Source organism: Paramisgurnus dabryanus, chromosome 19 (genome assembly GCF_030506205.2).
Source record: "Paramisgurnus dabryanus chromosome 19, PD_genome_1.1, whole genome shotgun sequence".
Lineage (NCBI taxonomy): Eukaryota > Metazoa > Chordata > Actinopteri > Cypriniformes > Cobitidae > Paramisgurnus > Paramisgurnus dabryanus.
Genome location: NC_133355.1, coordinates 2,468,371 through 2,487,032, shown reverse-complemented (window position 1 = coordinate 2,487,032; position 18,662 = coordinate 2,468,371). Strand labels below are relative to the sequence as shown.

Sequence of the window (18,662 nt, the reverse complement as noted above, 5' to 3'; positions counted from 1 at the left end):
TGCCTGTCCGCTGATCAAACTGTAAAAAAAACTCGATCTTTGTAGACAGCCCAGGCTTCACAAACGGCAATATCAACATAGTGGCCAAACCTAGCAGCACAAAACAAAACAAAGTATTCCAGCCAATAAACGACAAAAAGGATTTGGGGGTGGGGGTTGGGCGCGTTCATGAAAGCACGGAAGGGAGGGGGAGGAGTTAGCTACGCTCCGTCTGTTTGAAAACAGTTCAAACGTCAACAATACCTAACGTCTCGCAGATTCGCTTAGAGAGCCTTTAAACATGGAAAAAGTCTGATGTCCTCTTTATTGTTATTCTGAACAACCTTTAGAAAAACTCTGGCATTATTAAAAACGACACAAACCAATGTAAGGACATATAAAATAAATTTTATTATCCATTTTTCTGAATTTCTACACTGTAGTGGCTTCTATATAGACACCATCTTAGGGATAGACTGTCGGACACTGACGCAACATTACAACTGTATGCAGTGTGTCCGAGCTTCAATATATAATTATTGTATGGAAAAAGAGAAAAGGAAAAACGAAAGCTATTCAAGTCTCTCTCTAGTTTGTTAACATTCATAAAAATGTGGCCGGGGGGAACAGAGAGACAGTCAGTGAGTCTGTTCAGGGTTGAGCTCCGGCGGCAGCGGGAAGTTGAGCGGCGAGAGCGCTGGGGGCCGAGATGACAGGAGAACCTGCGATGTTGGCCATCGGCTGGGCTGAAGACATGGATGTGACGCCTCCTACGGACGATCAAACACCATTACATCATTATTAACGTAATAGCGGATGTGAACAAGGCAGTTTAGATTTTCTACAAGAACAATCCTAATTCAGAAGATGAGTACGACTTTAGATCAGGATGAAGTGAAATATAAAGAAAAACTGACTGATGCTGGGATGAAGTCGGAAGCTGTCAGGATTCACCTGTAATCATACTGGATGTGCTGACTGGAGTGGATCCAGTGGACAGTCCTGAAGATGAGCCCATCCTCGCCTGGTCCTTCACTATGGGATCTGACAAATGACATATACACAGATTTACAACGTTGCTTAATTTATTCCCGTATCTTCTGATATAGAGGTCAGACACTCACAGAAGTACGGGTGATCCATCGCCTCGCGGGCGGTGAGACGAGCTTGGTGGTCATAGCGCAACAGTTTGTCCAGGAAATCCAGAGCTTCAGTACTGACCAGATGCTGGTTCTCACTGTGAACAAAACGCTCCCACCTTTTCCGAGAATGTCTGGACACAGAGAAGAAAAATAAAGGAAAGAGTCAACAATAAATGTAATAAATATGAAACCCAACCTGAAAGCATTTCATGGTATAGTCACAAAATATTTCATTTATTTATTCATGTTTATGGACACGATTTTCTGCTTTTTGAGCATGAATGTCTTTTCCATGTCACTCCAGTTTTCTGCGTCATTGTATAACTTGTTTTTCCTCTTTCTTTCTATTTTTAAATCATTGTCACTTGGGGTTAGATTTCGGGTTTGGATGTAATTTTATGTATTGGTTTCTAGATGGTTTTCTTCCGATTTTTAAACTATTTTCACTTAGGGTTGGGATGTCTAAAAAAACTTAAGTCGTTCTAAGCCCAAGCGACAAAAAAAGAGAAAATACTAGGGCTGTCAAAATAAACGTGTTAATAATGCGTTAACGCAAATTAATTTTAACACCAAATTAACACAATGCACAATTTCTGTTTGACCCTTGGCCTAAGCACATAGTTCAGCAGACGCAACCTTACTGTGGGTTCACACAAGACGTGTTTGAGGCGTCTACCGCGCGTAGTTGGACGCTTGAACATTTTACTAGTGTACTCGCTTCATTCGTGCATGAAAGTCGCGCATGAAATTCTAGTCAGAGACATTCACGAGGAAATTCGCATCATGGGAGAGGTCTCTGCACCTCCGCTCGCTTCCAGTAATCACGTCACTACTAGAGCAAGCTCTTGATTGGTTAATGCGGCGCGTTTTTCCGCCAAAGTTCAGATTTTCAAATCGCGTGTTTCCCGCAGCAAAGCTCAATTCGTGAGACCTAGACGCGCAAATTAGGTGGAATCGTGTCATTTTTTTTTTTTCAAAATTAACTTTGCTGACTGTGTCAACTACAAAAACGTGTAGCTCTATCATGTTTTGTCAAATTTCAACAATTCATGCATTGCTTTGAAGTTTTTTAATAGAAAATGTCAAAATATAAATTCCAACTCCAGCTTTGGGTCACAAATGATGCACGTTTTTTTCTATCTTCTTTTTTCCATGTGTTTAATAGACAAACAAGTTATTTAAAAACATCTCTACTGTCTTAAAAACATGTCTATGTCGAGTATGGTTCACTTACAATAAACATACATTTGCAATTAATCACGAGTTAACTCATGGCAATCAATTAATCTAGATTTTTATTTTAATCAATTGACATCACTAGAAAATTCATAAAAGGACACAAAAAAATAAAGTTGTGCTACGGACACAAAAAAATATTTATAGAAATTGGTGTTCAATGACAAGGGAAAAAAAGCAGAAAATTGTGTCCATGAATACAAAAAATAAATCAAATATTTTGTGACTTTACCACGACTTGCCTTGAGATTGAGTTATGTCAATAAACTACTACGTCAATAAACACAAGCATGCATCACACACATACCTTCCCAAAATGTCGTTGAACCGTGGATCGAGCTCAATGTTGTATTTGTCGATGTAGTCATAAAGGTCCTCTGTACCCAGGACTTTGGCAATCCGTACAAGCTGAAAAAAAACAGTAATGATGACAGACAGCAGGGGGCAGCAGCGCATCACACACATAGCCACTAGCTTTCCCAGTGACGAGCCCAATTTAAAACACACCCTTAACACACACTTGTGATGTTTGGTTTGGTGTCAAACAAACTCCCCAGTTCTAACATCCTTATAAAATATAAAAAAAGATTAAAGTAGACTCACTGTTTATGGCTTTAAACTCAAAAGCTCTCACCTGATCGTAGTTGTCGTGTCCGTGAAAAAACGGCTCTTTCCGGAAGATCATGCTTGCCAACATGCAGCCGAGACTCCACATGTCTAAACTGTAGTCGTACATCTGGAGACAAAACAAACAGATTTTCCAAACATATGAGTCAAATGTTAAACAGTGAAGAATAAATAGAAAGAGTAAAGATAAATCTACATCTCGTCTGATTCTCACCTGATAGTCCACCAACAGTTCAGGTCCTTTGAAATATCGAGACGCCACCCTGACGTTGTACTCTTGACTGGGGTGATAAAACTCTGCTAAACCCCAATCTATCAGACGCAGCTAAACAACAAACACAGACGGTTAGTGAAGAATCACATCTTGCTTACTACAAATGTGTGATTTATGATCAGCGCCACACAAGAGCATCATTGAAAAGATTAAGATTTGCTGCTTATTGTTACGACAACAAATATGCTGTTTCCTGATTGGTGCAAGGGAGCTCGTCTTCAATCAGCGTCTCAGCCAATCAGACGTGGCCGATGTGATGGGGCGGTGGGAAGGTGGTACCTTTCTGTGTTCGTGGTCAATCATTACGTTGTGTGGCTTCACATCTCTGTGCATGATTCCCATACTGTGGCAGTAGTCCAAAGCCTAAAAGAGAGATAGAGTAAACCAACACATGCATGCAATAAGTTGTTAATCCTTCATGATATCTGAATGTGTAGGATGTCAGCTTACCTTTAAGATCTCAAACATGTAGAACCGAATGTCATAGTCTGATAGCGTTTGATACAATTGCTTTAAGAAAAACAAGAAGAAGAGGTTGAGCTGAAACGATTAGGTTTGATGCATTTAATCTTTTAAAAACAAGCCAGCTGAAGTTTTACCTTAAAGTCTGTGTTGTTCACATGTTCAAAAACCAGAGCTGGGGTTCGAGACTTCAGAGAGAAACATACAGACAGACTCGAGTTAGACACAATAAAGGGTGATTTATATTTTTGCATATGATGTAAGTATAACATGACAAATCAAGTATGTAACACTTATGCTCTGAAATAATACATGTTTAGTGCATTGCAATATGCCAGCACCAGTATGAAAAGAAATGGAGTTAAACCGTTTGTAGCTACACAAAATAAAAGTAGAGAAATGTGTAGGTAACCGACTGACCACAGGATCTTTGACGATGTCTAGAAGTGTGATGATGTTGGGGCCGCCTCTAAGATTTTCCAAAATTTTAATTTCCCGCTTGATTTTCTTCTTTTTTACTGGCTGCACACAGAAAGAAAAAGTACAACATAAAACTATTAACAGGGTCCCCACACCTTTGTTCACTTCAAAGTCAAGGACCTTACAAGGACTTTCCAGGTGCAATACCCTCAAATTCAAGGACTAAATGTGGGGACACATTTCAAGTGAGAGCAAGGTTACATCGTGTTACCTTTTAAAATTTTGAGGGAACTTGCGCTGTGTCATTGCGGTGACACTTTGGGGACGCCTCCAGGGGTAAGTGCGTCTAAATGTGTATATCAAATTCAAACAATTGTGAGGCTTAATGACAACGACAGATTCACGCGGGAGCCAAGAAGTATATCACTATCTGAAATATTGCCAAAGACGATGTTACAGGGACGCAGGAAGTATTGCAAGGGAGACGCAGCGTCTCAATCCTTTCTCAGGGAACAATATAACCACGCCCTTGAACGTCTCATTTGACTGGCTTACTAAAATTAGGTAAGTTAAAAACATTAACTCGGTCGGTGTGAAATAACAGAAATCGTGAAATTAATAGTTAGTTATATCTTCAATCTTCCCTCGAAGCTCCAATAGAGTGCTCAGAGAAGCTGTCAATCACACGTCAATCATAACAACCCAAGTTCTATAGCAACAAATTACTAGCTAAAACTTATCACAAAAAATGAACAATTGAACATATATCAGCATGATTTCCTGCGATCTTTTCCTGGAAACCTGCCCTCCCGCTATACCTTGCGACTGGAAGTAAAGAGAGATCGTTTCAAGGAGAAGAGGAGATTTGCATTTTTGATTAAAGATTATGAAGCCATACAAATGTATAAAAATATTAAAGCTCACAGATAAGTCATTTGTAAAAAAAAAAAAATACCATAATATAAAAAAAGATTTTCTTTGTGACCAAGTAATTGAACATCAGTATTAGTGCTGTGTTCAAAATATCTGTACGACGATACATCGTCATGGAGGCCTGATGATGCGCGCATCGATACAGCACCTTCCGTATCGATTCGAATGCACTTTTGAAAGTAACGTGACGAATCGCTGTTGATCCGTGATCCATTTGGAAAGGACGCACGTGTCCTGTGGAGTACGTAGAGTTAAAGGTAGCGGGGTATACTTTCACTTTGCGTGTCTGTCTTGCTGGCGCACATGTCTGCATAGCGATCTGCATACTCCCGCTCTCGCGCGCCTGCTTGTGTGTATTTAAAATCAATGAGTTCAGTATGAAAGTGCAGATATCTTAGCGTATACTACTGGAAAGGGCTTTATTAGCCACTCTCTTATAAAACAGTACTAATGCATTTGAGAAGAAACACGACAAAGATTTGCATATGAAAAGTGTACGTCTAGAGAAGAGATACAGAGCTACTTCAAACTATAGCGGTCACATTAATAATATGATTTCTACTAAATAGTATTAACTCTGACTGCATGTTTATAGATATATTCATAGATGTAGAATAATGCTTAAAAAAAAACATAAGTACTAACTCTGGGATTTTAAGCATTTCTATGTTACCCCAAAAGCTAATAAATGAATGGCAAAAACACAACTGTTACTACACTGCTTATTCAATGTACAATCAACAGATAATAATAATAATGTTACTAAATTCTGAACAAAAAATGTTATTCAAAATAGTCTTGTATCGTGATGCGCATCGTATCGGGACACGTATTGTATCGGGAAATTGATGGCGATACACAGCCCTAATCAGTATTAGCATAGAAATTTTGTATATCTGCATCCCTAATAAAAAGTAGACAAACTGTATAAATGTATTTTGTCTAGGGCTGCAACAACGAATCGATTAAATCGATAAAAATCAATTACTAAAAGAGTTGGCAACGAATTTCATTATCGATTCGATGTGTCGCGTGACCCAGAGACGTTTAATTAATTAAAAAAAAGAAAAACTTCTTAGGGCTTCTTAGAAAAAGGCTTCTTAATGGGAAATGCATCATAAAAAATTCTATATATTTAGCAGATGTAAAGCATACATGTGTATTTTTTTGTGTTAGTCCATTTTTATTTTATTTTATTATTATTGTGACAGTTCAGGTATGTTCAAGGAGCAACATGTTTGTGCAATTTCTAAAGATTTTAGTTCTGTTTTGAATAATGGGTTGGAAATGAATGCTTTTTTTGTTTTTTATCCGATTAATCGAACAAATAATCGACAGATTAATCGATTATTAAAATAATCGTTAGTTGCAGCCCTAATTTTTTCCCTTCCTCACATTATCAGAGAAAGTGATGCAGTTTTAAAGAAACATTAATAAAGTGTAAGTATTTTAAATATCATGCACTGATAAGACCAGTGACCAGGACAATGACCAATCTTTGAAAATTCCTAAAACATTGAAACAAGTCGACTGACTGAGGTTATCTGACCTGACTGCGTCTAGACTCATTTTTACAGCTTCATCCCTCGTGTCTCCAGGTAGGGGAAGTTCATTAAACACGGCTGGTTACGTTACAGGACAACGCCACTAATCTTCAAAACTATTTATCACTTTGTTTGAAAAGAAGCTCTCAGCTCGTCGAGTGTTATCATGAGAATCTAGAGCTTTCTCAGGAGGAGGAATCGCTCAGGCGCCTGTGGATCTGAACACCAGCCAACGGCTTTGGTGTCGATACCATTCTTGCTTCTCTGCCATAACACAAACAAGCTTATCTAGAGGACCTACTTTGAAAATGAAACCAGGATGGGACATAAAGTCTAGGGTCTCATTCAGTAAACTGGCTTTGCAGTGAACAACAATCTTATGTGAGAGATGGTCAGCTCTTCACCTTGAGTATTTTGACGACTACTTTCTCATTGTTTGTAATGTTGATGGCTTCGAACACTTCACTGTATTTTCCTCGGCCGAGCTTCCGCACCAGCTGATAATCATCTTGATTCCTGTAGACAAGACCAACACAATAAACACCAAATCTGAGCATCTAAAACAAAGACATCGCTGATATCATGTCAATGCCTCTGTGGTGTCTCTCTTAAAACAGATTCAATATTCACCACATCAAATCTCAAACATATGTATACAAGAAAAACATGTTTAACATTTAATCTTTGATCACGCAGGCCTGAATTATTTCAGTGACAAATCAAAACCTTAACTTTACTCTATCACATGCATAACATCCGGTTTTCCACTCACCCCCACTCTACGACGTGAGATTCATAGTCCCAGTATTCCCGAGGTCTCTGTGTGTTGACGTCTGGATAAACGCGAGATCGACTCGTGACAGGGCCGGACATGATCTGGATGTGTGGCTGCTCCTGTCAGGGCTGTGATAACACAGGAAAGAATCAATACATGACTTATCAGGCCAAAAGCAACCGAACATCGAACACACTCTTATAAATGCACGAGGGCCTTAAACTCGTGACCTGGTTCGTAGTAGAGAAGACTGGATGATTAAGAAGTTGGGCTTTACGGACCCCTGGTTGTTTGTTCAATTGGATCAAGGTACTGAAACTCTGCCCAGATAGGAAAAAAGATGAGACCACCGCGGGCCAAAAGATTTCAGTGCATTCTTTCAGGGTTGAAAACACACACAGATTTTGCCAAATTTACAGGGGTTTCAGAAAGTCTGCTTCCCAATATGTTTAATGATTAGGGTTGCAAAGGGCCGGAAAGTTTCTGGAAAGTTTCCATCTGGGGAATTTTGGAAATATTTCAAATTGGAAACTTTTTAGGAGAACTATTTGGAAATTTATACATATACAAACATACATAAACATTTGGTTTGGTCATAAGCAGACATGTGTGCAAGGTAATACAAATTTTAAAGGTGCCATGGCACAAGACTTTTTTAAGATGTCTTATAAATCTTTGGTATTCCTAGAGTACATTATGTGAAGTTTTAACTCAAAATACCCCACAGATAATTTATTATAACATGTTAAAATTGCCACTTTGTAGGTGTGTGCAAAAATGTGCCGTTTTGGGTGTGTCCTTTTAAATGCAAATGAGTGGTTTGTTGCAATTGAAACTCAATTTTGCTGTGAATTATTTTCTCTCTCTCCTTTTCTTTGCACTAAATGGCAGTGCTGGGATTGGATAGTGCAGATTAAGGGGCGGTATTATAAAAATAAGAGCTCCTTGTGACATCATAAGGAGAGCCAAATTTCAACGACCTACAGATTTTCATGCCATGGCCCCTTTAAAAATCAAGTTTATAAAAAAAGGGAAAAAAATACCCAAAACCTTTGAACGGTAGTGTGTATTATTAAACAAAAATATTTAAAATAAATTGTTCTTGTTTTAATAAATCTGTTATTTTTACTTTTATTCATCAAAAAAATCCTGATACTTGCACTCATCAAGCCTGGATTTATTTCATCCAACATTCTTGTGACTGAGGAAAATGCAGGATAGAAAAACAACTGAAATTGCATTTATTCTTGTTTTAAACAAAATTATGCTGCAAGATTTTTTAAACTACATTTAAGTTCCATATTATAGGGAAGGTTACAACAAAAACTTCTGGCATCGGAATCGGCAAGTACTTGAACCCATGTACCAATCCGATTCAGTTTTCTTAAACAATACCTAGTTATGCCTGCTTAAGCTAACGCTGCAAAGCTGAACTCATTTTATTCCCATTAAGTCCCATATATTCATGTTAAGTCCCATATATTACCATTAATTCACATATATTCCCACTAATTACCATATATTCCCGTTAATTCCCATGAAAAGTTTCTAACCATGAAAATTCCTGGAATTTTGCAACCCTACTAATGATATACTGTGCAAGATTAAAACAAACATATTCTCTGAATAATATTGATTAATTTGAAAAGTGTGGGTACTGCAGATGTCAAGCAGGCATTCTGAATTCACACACAATGATATTAAACATCATCTACAATGGATCATTTTTTGTTAGATGAGATTTTGTGTCTAAGCACCATTCCAGAGATTCTCGACTCTGGCGATGGCTGAGCACAGTACTAAACCTGATATCACATGTTTTTAATGAAGTATTCACTAGCAGTCATTGTCTGTATTGCAGTCCCCCCCCCAAAAATTGATCTAATCTAGACATGGATGAGGATCAAATATTAGACACAACTTTATAATAAGCTATCCACTGCTTTGAGAAAGTTAGTAGTCAACATCTGAATGGGATAAAAAATTTTCATAAAAGTTGTCTTCAAAATAATCCTCATGTTGACTACTGTAGTTTACCCAAAATGAAAACTCTCATATTTTACTCGCCCTCAAGCCATCCTAGATGTGTATAAATTTATTCTTTCAGTCAAACACAGTATGAGTTTTACAATAGCATTGGATAGTGCCCCAATTTTTCATAAGGAATCATTTTATTTCAAACTTTATAAAGTATAGCCGTATGCATGTTCATGAGAGAAATGAGGTCAGAAGGAAGGTTGACATCTGACCCAAAATTACAAAAAAACTCATTGCTTTATTTCAAAAGGCATTTCAACATTGTATGGATTTTTGGAGCTAAAAAATGGGGCACTATCCAATGCCATTATAAAGTTGAAAAGAGACAGAATCTTATCAATTAAAACTCAAACTGTGTTAGACTAAAATAAGAAAGTTAATGCCATGCATGGCTTCAGGATGAGTAAAATATGAGCTTATTTTATTAAAATTTTGCTTCGTTTTTACCTGAAACAGTGCTTGCAGGCAGCCTCTGGAATCTTGATTGGATTACCGCGGTACTGGCCAGAGGGTGAAACACTGCACACCTACAAGGCAACACAAAACGAGTAACATTAAAAATCACAACTGATAAAAATCCCATATGATTTGTATGAATAAAATCTGTGTGTTAAACCTAGGGTTGGGAACCTAGAACCGGTTGTTTTTTAAAAGGAACCGCAAAGAATTTTTAAGCGGTTCTGATGTGATGCACGGGCAAAGCGCCGGGAGTGGTCACTTTAAATAGCCATGTCTTACCTCATGAATATTAATTACCTTGAGCCACTGTTTACAGTCACGTAAAGTAAATTACAACAGAAAATACTTGCGCTGCTGAGGTATGCTTTCTATACTTAGTGTTAAACATGAATCATAAACACTATCTTTGCATCCGAAACCGCATACTTCTATACTATATAGTAGGCGAAAAGTACTACTTCACCTAATCTTCGCTTACTATATAGTATGGAAGTAGGCGGTTTCGGACGCAGCGTGTTACTCTGTTAGAGGCAGGACTACTGGTTAAATAAACCAATGGCAGACCTGTTTAAAAACATTCATGATTTTGCAATTTAGTTTGATAGCATTAACCAGATTTATAAAATAAGCATTTTGTTTGTTTTAATATAAAACGTTGTTGCTCTATGACCACATTAATTAAAAGTTTAAAACAATATTCATACACTACAGTATTTTCACATGACCATATAGTTACCGATGATAACTTTTCAGAAACCAACCCATATTTGTGTCTTAAATCGTTGTATGCTGCCTACCTAGCATTTTGGTCATGTTTAAGTCTACCAAATAAAGTTGTCTAGGTTGTCAGCAGCACACTAGGTTATTCAGCACCATGTTAAGACGGACACCAAGAAGAAATAATATATAAATGTGAAATTAATTGTTTTGGGGTCAATTTTTCCTCAGATTAAACCATCAAACCAGTTCCCCATAATCCATCACAATAATGGACTCTTATTTACAAAACAAAATAGTTCATTTGTACATTTAACTTTACTGCCTGTATTTGATTCAAATCTCTTATAAACCCAACACCTCCAATATTTTAGATATCTCACTTAATAAAATAAACCACTTATATGCCTGTAACAACAATTTAAGCTTCAATATATATCACAAAAAGATTTAGAATAATGGATTGAAGATAAAATAATATTTTTATGTTCATGATGGAATAAAAGACTAAATAAAATAATAAAATCATAAAATCATAAGATCAGACTTAAGTCTTTAACTCATTCAGATCTGAATGGACAGCATCAGTTGGCTAAACTAAAACCTTTCATCAGTTTTAAACATTTGCAGACATACTGCTTGTATATTTCTAAATAAACCTACACTTAGGCTTATCTCAGACATAATTTAGACGTCAAGCACAATGAAACATCCAACGATTCATCGAGTTTCTCATTGATATCATTCGCATATCATCACGTTAGCCACAGCCATGCTAACATTTCAATATCTACAGATTAAACACGTTATAAAGACCCAAGGAAGTAGAAAACACAATATAAAACTTCCACACGGTCCATGCAGTGATTAAATGATCCCGTACGGGGTAGAAGTTCGTGTTATAAGGCATAAATCGTTGCAATTAAAGGCGGTTTGCATTACCTCTCAGCTCTGTGGTAATATGGCGGCGGAGTTAGCGCGAGGAGACGCGACTCTCTTCCGGTCCTACAGGGGGCGCGAGACAGCGGCGCGCGCACTCAAAATGACTTCCGCACAAAGATGCTCTGATTTCAAAGCTTCCCACTGTCAACTAAAGCCATGATGGTCAAAAACCAGCGCTTCCACTCTGCGCAACCAGTTAAAACGAATGCCTTCCTCTCGTTAAATATAAATCAGTCTGTAAAAAAAATAAAACAAACAAACCTAAATAATGTAAATATCATTATATGAAAATATAACCTTGATATATTTCTTATTGACATTATTAAACTTCCATGCTCCTACGAAAACACAATTTGATTATTAGACTTGAGACTTTTTGACTTTCTCAAATCATTCTTAAAATTTGCACAATAATGTGTGCATTTCACATAACAATTTGTAAAAACTGCACAACATCATGGATGTCCTGCAAAAGCCTGTAATCTTTAGTTTATCTCTTAAAACTAAATTATTACACCAGTGAACATGTCAGTCCCATCAAAATCACAAAGAAAGTCCTTGTGTCATTGTTCATGAACAAGACAGTCAAAATGTTGAGCCATGTGGCAGGCCTACACAATTATATGTGTCAGTATTTTCTGATTGACAGTTTTTGTCAGTCGCTTTGGTACATTTCTCGAATCATCCTCGACATATGCAAAACAGTAAGTGCATTTCTCAAAACAATTCGTACAAATAGCAAAACACCATGGATTGCATGCAAAAGCCATTAATAACAGTTTAATCTGGAGGGATGTTCTAATGTAAACTATGGCTAAAGGTTTCATGGCAATTATTGTAAATTGTATATTACACCTTAGTGTATGTGTTTGATTGCAAGAGACTGGACAAGATTTACATTTTACACTTTTACTGTTTGTATATAATTTGTTGACAGACCATGTCATGGGGACACAGAAAAGATAGCACTGTATAGCACAATTTTTTTTTTCAGATTTCTTTTTTTTCCAGAAAACGTCTTCTAAATTGAACAATTTCGTGGCCCGACAGAGATGAACGTCTGGATGTGCAAGAATGATTACAGTACTATGTATGTTGTATGTTCAGTTCCAATATGTACTGAAATATTGTTTACAGTTGTGCACAGCTCTACTTAAAGGGAGTTTATGTTTGTTGTAAATAATGGTGTATTTTTTCTTTTGCACAATGCTGTGAACAAATTAGAATTGCAGTAAAAATGTGAAACATACATATTCAGTGTCTTGAACTCAGTTATCACTAAATACAGTAATGTGTAACTTTACTGTATTTTTCAAATAGTTGTGCAAATAGTATATACTGTAGTGCTGACTTGAGCATTTTCAGGTGTACAGTGTCACCAAGATCTGATCTTTTTTGCATTGGAAAACATTTATAGAGTAAACTGTCATAATGAAAACATGACTAAAACAATAAACTTGTTCATAAACAATGGTGTCAGGACTTTTCATCTTGATGACACTGACACTTTCATAGACATGAAAACTTGCTTTGAGGAATGAACTATCCATTTTGAGCAAGTGACAATCTTTTGCAGGTTATCAACTAGATTTTGCAGTTTGTACTTATTGTTTTGAGAACTGCATTATAACTGTTGTGCAAATGTAAATAGTGATGTGAGAAATGCACCAAAGCGACTGAGAAAAACTGTAAGAGACTTAATTTTACAAACGCTATATGCTAATAATCTTATAACGGAGCCTGCAGAAGGTCATGGGTTCGAAGCCAAGGAACATACATGCTGAATAAATATGCAATGTTAGTTGCTTCAATAAAAGCATCTGCCAAATGCATAAATGTTAAGGTAACAGACGTGCACGTACACATGCAAGGTAGATGGATGGATGGATGGATATTTAATCTGATTGAGAATGTAATATATTCATAGACAAGAATTTTAGCAATGCAAGTGATTCAGCAGGTCATGTAGGTCTGAGTATCACATGACTGAATGCAGAATGAATAGGATGCCAGGCTGATGGACTTTTATTTGACAGAAATGTTCTTTGGCTATTCAACACCTCCAACATTCATTAAAATACCAGAGAAACAGATCTGAAGTGTGACACTGTTAGCAGATTATAAAGCTCATATAATGTCCTGTCTGACACTGTAATTGATGACTGTCAAGAAAAGCGAAGATTTACCGGATGACAGATAACTTATGTACCCATTACAATTTATAATCTAACCTAATGTGAACTCTAAAGAGAAGTGATGAAAGAAACTTAATTGATTTCGACAGTAAATCTGAATCAGTGTTTTAAATGACAGTCACATTTAAATTCCCAGAGTTAACTTTATTTTGTAAAACCATTTTACTTAATGTTGGATTCACAACATCTTGAATTGTTATTATTATTTATTTATTATTAGCCATTATTATAATAACCATAAAAAGAAAACAATATACTACTTTGCAGAACACCAAACTTGAATCAAACTGTTCAGTGAGTTTAAAGTAGAAAATCTGTGAAATATGAATGAATACAGTTTTGTATTTGAATACCTGTTAAAGTAAAGCTATACCTCAAACTACTTGATCTAATGCTGAGTAATTGACCACAGATTATTCCTGAGCTCCATCAGTCTCATGTGATACTCTGTCTATATTAAAAAGTGATTCAATCTCATCAGCCACTGAATAAATCCTGTCTGGTATGTGCTGGTATAATTTTTCCATGATGATGGAAGTCAATGGAAATTGCTCTGAAATTATGACAGTTCACTTATTCAGTTGGCAGAGGGTTTATGCAACACGATCAGGAAAGCTGATACCATCTCAAATCATACAACATTCATATTTGCTTCTTATTTATTACAAAACCATTCTCTAATTTTGAAATGTCAACACTGCCATGCAAAAAGGTTTTTAACCATACTGATATCTCAGCTGTCAATATTTAGTGGCGCAAAGGAATAGTTCACCCAATTCTGTCATCATTTACTCTCATGTTGTTCTAAACCTGTATGAGTTTTTAATTTTTAATTTGATGAACACAAAATTTGACTTCTGCAGCTCGTGACTGCTCTTCTGAGGGGCACAAATTCAAAATATGTGTTCGGAGTGTCATGTGTGTTGCTCGTGTTGTCAAAATATGTGCTTGTTGCGTCATGTGAACCATTTGCATTACATGTTTTGTCAAAAAAATGCCTGCTGCACACACATCAAAAGCGTTTTTGATAAAAGAGATGCTCATGTTCACAAAATACACGTAAGACACTCCTTTAACAGTAAACTCTGATAACACATGAGATTATACGAGTATCTGGGAAACGTGAGTTTCTTTTTGATCATAAACCCTTTAGACGCGTCTGCAGCAGGCACTTATTTTGACAAGACACGTGATGCACATAGGATCAATGAACGCGCAAATCACATTTTTGAAATGACAAACAATGACAGCCTTGTTGTGACGAACTTCCCATCGTGCACCCTCGAAAGAAGAAGTCACAAGCCGCCACTGACTTAATAAACAAATATTGTGATAAATGATGAAGATATTTTGAAAAATGATGGTATTTGTTTTTCCTAGTTATTACAAACAGTAATTTTGTCGTTTTGAAAGTCAGCGGTTACAGTCAGCTGTGTGCTTACCATCATTTATTAAACATTTTGTGTTCATCAGAAAAAGAAATGTTTACAGGTTTAAAACCACATGAGAATGAGAAGTTTCTCATTCATTTTTAGGTGAATTATCTCTTTAAATATTAATGCGAGGTCTCTTTAAAAATATATATATAATCCATTGTTAAGTAAGTGAAGCTTTCAAAATTGTCAATTTTTAAATGGTCTTGGTCTTGTCTCTGTCACAACTGTCTTTGGTCTCCATCTCATCTTGATCTCAGACTTAGTCTCGGGATTTTATTTCAAGATCGGTCGAGACCACAACTGCAGAAATTACAATAAATTGCTTGTGCATTGTCTGATTTTTGTGAAAATCCTAATTCCAATTTGGCGTGCATATGATACGCCAGTCCTTCCCATTTACTTAAAAGGCCGCGGTGCATCTTTTTTGTTGTTTTATTTATTGGCTTCTCAATGTTTTCTGTTTTTTAAACCATTTTTGCTTGGGTTTAGGGTTAGATTTGAGATTTGCTTAAAGGTGCAGTGCGTAAATTTTAGCTGTATCTAGTGGTGAAGTTGCGAACTGCAACAAATGCCTCAGCCCATTGCTCACCTCTCGCTTTTGAAACACATAGAGAAGCTACGTTAGCCGCCATCGGACAAACATGTCATCGTCGAAGACAACTTATTGAAAAAAAGTTTGTCTGTTAAGGGCTTCTGTAAAAACATGGCGGCACAAAATGGTGACTTCCATGTAAGGGGACCCTCGGTGTATGTAGATAAAACTTCTCATCCCAAGGTAATAAACACATAACGATTAATTATGAAAGATCTTTATACACCCCTGATAATATAATTTTGCATATGATTTTGCATTTCTGTCAAGAGATTCTTCTAAAAATTACACACTGCACCTTTAAGGAGATTATTTAACATACAGGTTTCTCCGTGTTTTTGTCTATTTTTAAGCCACGGTTGCTTGGAGTTGGGGTTAGAATTGGGGTTTTAGGTCATTTTTATGTAACAAAAAGTTGTTCTAACCCAAGCGACAATGGTAAAAAAAAATGGAGAAACCAATAAATAAAACAACAAAAAAAGATGCGCTATTTAAGTGAATGGGAAGGACTGGCGTATCATATACATGCCAAATTGGAATTTGGCGTATGTATTGCACGATTTTCACACTTATATGCAACTCCGTGAGACTGGGTTGGATTTTTGTGTTAATATCATTCATGTGATTAGATAAAAAACAACTTCTGACTTTAAAAGCAATGACTGACTTTTATCTTATTTGATTTCTTCTGTTACTGTTGTGCCGGTATGATTAATGGAGGATTGTCCAAAAAGAAATCTGTCAACAAAATTAATCCAAAGCCCACAATATCCAAGATGTAATTCCATCCATTTTTTGATGGTCTTGGTCTTAGACTGTCTTTGGTCTCAATCTTGTCTTGGTCTCGGCCCCTAAAAGTCTTGGTCTTGTCCTGGTCTTGCCACCCTCTGGTCTTGGTCTTAATTAATTTAATTGTATGTTTATTAATGGCTTTGCTTTTGAAATCTTGACCAATACACCACAACAAACAAAGGTTTGATGGTCCTGTAACCTGAGCGAGGTGGTTTTCTCCATCCTGAAGTGCCTTGGATTGTTTCTTTTTTCAATCACGAATGAATGCATTATGTACTCTGTATGGTCTCTGTAATTTCCTTTCAGCCTCCATGTTCAAAAGGAAAATCCAGAGGTCCTGTGTGCCCTATGGGCCTATTTCACATACACATGTAAATCTGACCTTACCAGCTTTCAAAGACTTCCCTCACGAATGTGTTTCTTGAAAAGACAGCGAAGCGGCCGTAATGCGGTCTAGCGAGGGATCCTCAATGGTTAATTATCCATTTACGCTTTTAAAGAGAAAATCCTTTTAGTGTTCAGACAGAGAGCTCCTTTGATAGTATAAGGCTGCTCCTAAATACCACAGCGGAGGACATGTCAAATGTAACTCTATTACACAGGAACACTTTCTCCCATTATCAAAACTCTAACCCCGGTTCTGCTCCAGAGCGGCCCGGTCCGTTTTCCATAGAAATTCACGAAAGGTAAAACCCAGATGGGCAGACTTCCTGTCTTGTCTAAAGACGGCCCATTCATTTCCATTGGCAGTAGCTCGGTCTGATAAACGGAGAAATAGCCAAAAGATCGAATGCCCACAGACGGATGAGTCTCTGGTTGGGATGCACAAGAGATTTCGTCTTAGTTTTGGGAGTAGGGCTGTCACAATGATTAAATAATTGTCTCATCGCCATTGTTTGACCTCGTCGCATGATTTCAGATCACCGCAATAATTGCATATCTCTCTAAAAACACAAGGGGGAGCTGAAGCGCCTGTATAATCGAGACCGTATCTAATCTCGCTCGTTGACTGACAGTGAAATGCGATGCATTGCAAAGCCATTTTATATAGTGAAAAAACATTATTTAAAGAAAAACTTTGGTAAGCAGAATGAATGGCCAAGTAAAACACATATTTCCTAAACAGCAATTCCAAATTTTGGGAAGTGGAAGATGCTTCTCTATAGGATCTGAAAGGAATTGATTTTTTGCAGCCACTACAGACGTAGTCCAGTATTAATAAGACCTTAGTAGGAATGGCTACTGGTACAGTCAGTTTATTTTGATTGCATTTTTATTTTCAGTTATTTTTCAGACACTTTATTGTGTTTATTTCTTATGAAATATTTTCAGTTTTTGAAAGATATATTCATTAAATGATTACTTTTTAAATATGTGTTATGTGTATTAATATTTACTGCCAGGTAAACCTTTCAAAAGATTTAATTGTCAAAGCCCCAAAACAGGCAATTAAAGGTGCAGTGTGTAAATTTTAGCGACATCTATGGTGAGGTGCTGGTGAATTCCAAACAATGGCTCAGTCCGCTGCTTACCCCTCGTTTTTTTAATTACATAGAGAAGCTACGGTAGCCGCCACCGGACAAACATGTCATCGGAGACAACAAAAGAAAGTTTGTACATTAAGGGAGAAACATGGCAGCACAAAATGGCGACTTCCATGTAAGGGGACCCTCGGTATATGTAGATAAAAACGTCTCATTCTAAGGTAATAAAAACATAACGCTTCATTATGAAAGGTCTTTATACACCACTGATAATAAAGTTTTGTATATTATTTTGCATTTCTGTAAAGAGATTCTTCTAAAAATTACACACTGCACCTTTAATCCTCATAATCGTCACAATTTATTAGACAATTAACCGTCAGTCAAATTTCATAATTGTGACAGCGCTATTTGGGAGTTTGTTACATCATCCATATCTTCTTGAATTATTTGGCTATTGGTTATTGAATATGTTTCATTTGTCATCACTGTACGTCTTTTTTTTACGTCATTCCTTCCACGTCTTATCCTGACCTTCAGGGAAATTCCCAACCTTTCTGGGAACATTTCTGAAACTCACTGTACCCAAAAACGACAGGTCACGCGTTCGGCCCGA

General features: G+C 36.8%; 1 protein-coding gene across 2 annotated transcripts; it reads right to left on the bottom strand.

Annotated features, from left to right (window-relative positions):
- Positions 1-367: 367 nt before the first annotated feature.
- Positions 368-11,652, bottom strand: LOC135774356 (casein kinase II subunit alpha). 2 transcript variants are annotated; one of them, XM_065284411.1, is made up of 14 exons: positions 11,548-11,652; positions 9,877-9,956; positions 7,390-7,520; positions 7,022-7,133; positions 4,141-4,242; positions 3,858-3,908; positions 3,709-3,768; positions 3,538-3,621; positions 3,199-3,309; positions 2,992-3,093; positions 2,665-2,765; positions 1,104-1,252; positions 897-1,023; positions 368-749 (listed from the first exon to the last, which is right to left on the bottom strand). In XM_065284411.1, the coding sequence occupies exons 3-13, from the start codon at positions 7,488-7,490 to the stop codon at positions 923-925; spliced, it is 1,074 nt and encodes a 357-aa protein (XP_065140483.1). In that variant the 5' UTR covers positions 7,491-7,520; positions 9,877-9,956; positions 11,548-11,652; the 3' UTR covers positions 368-749; positions 897-922. The 2 variants fall into 2 exon arrangements, with proteins under 2 accessions (XP_065140483.1, XP_065140475.1); XM_065284403.1 differs by having other exon boundaries at positions 934-1,023.
- Positions 11,653-18,662: the final 7,010 nt, after the last annotated feature.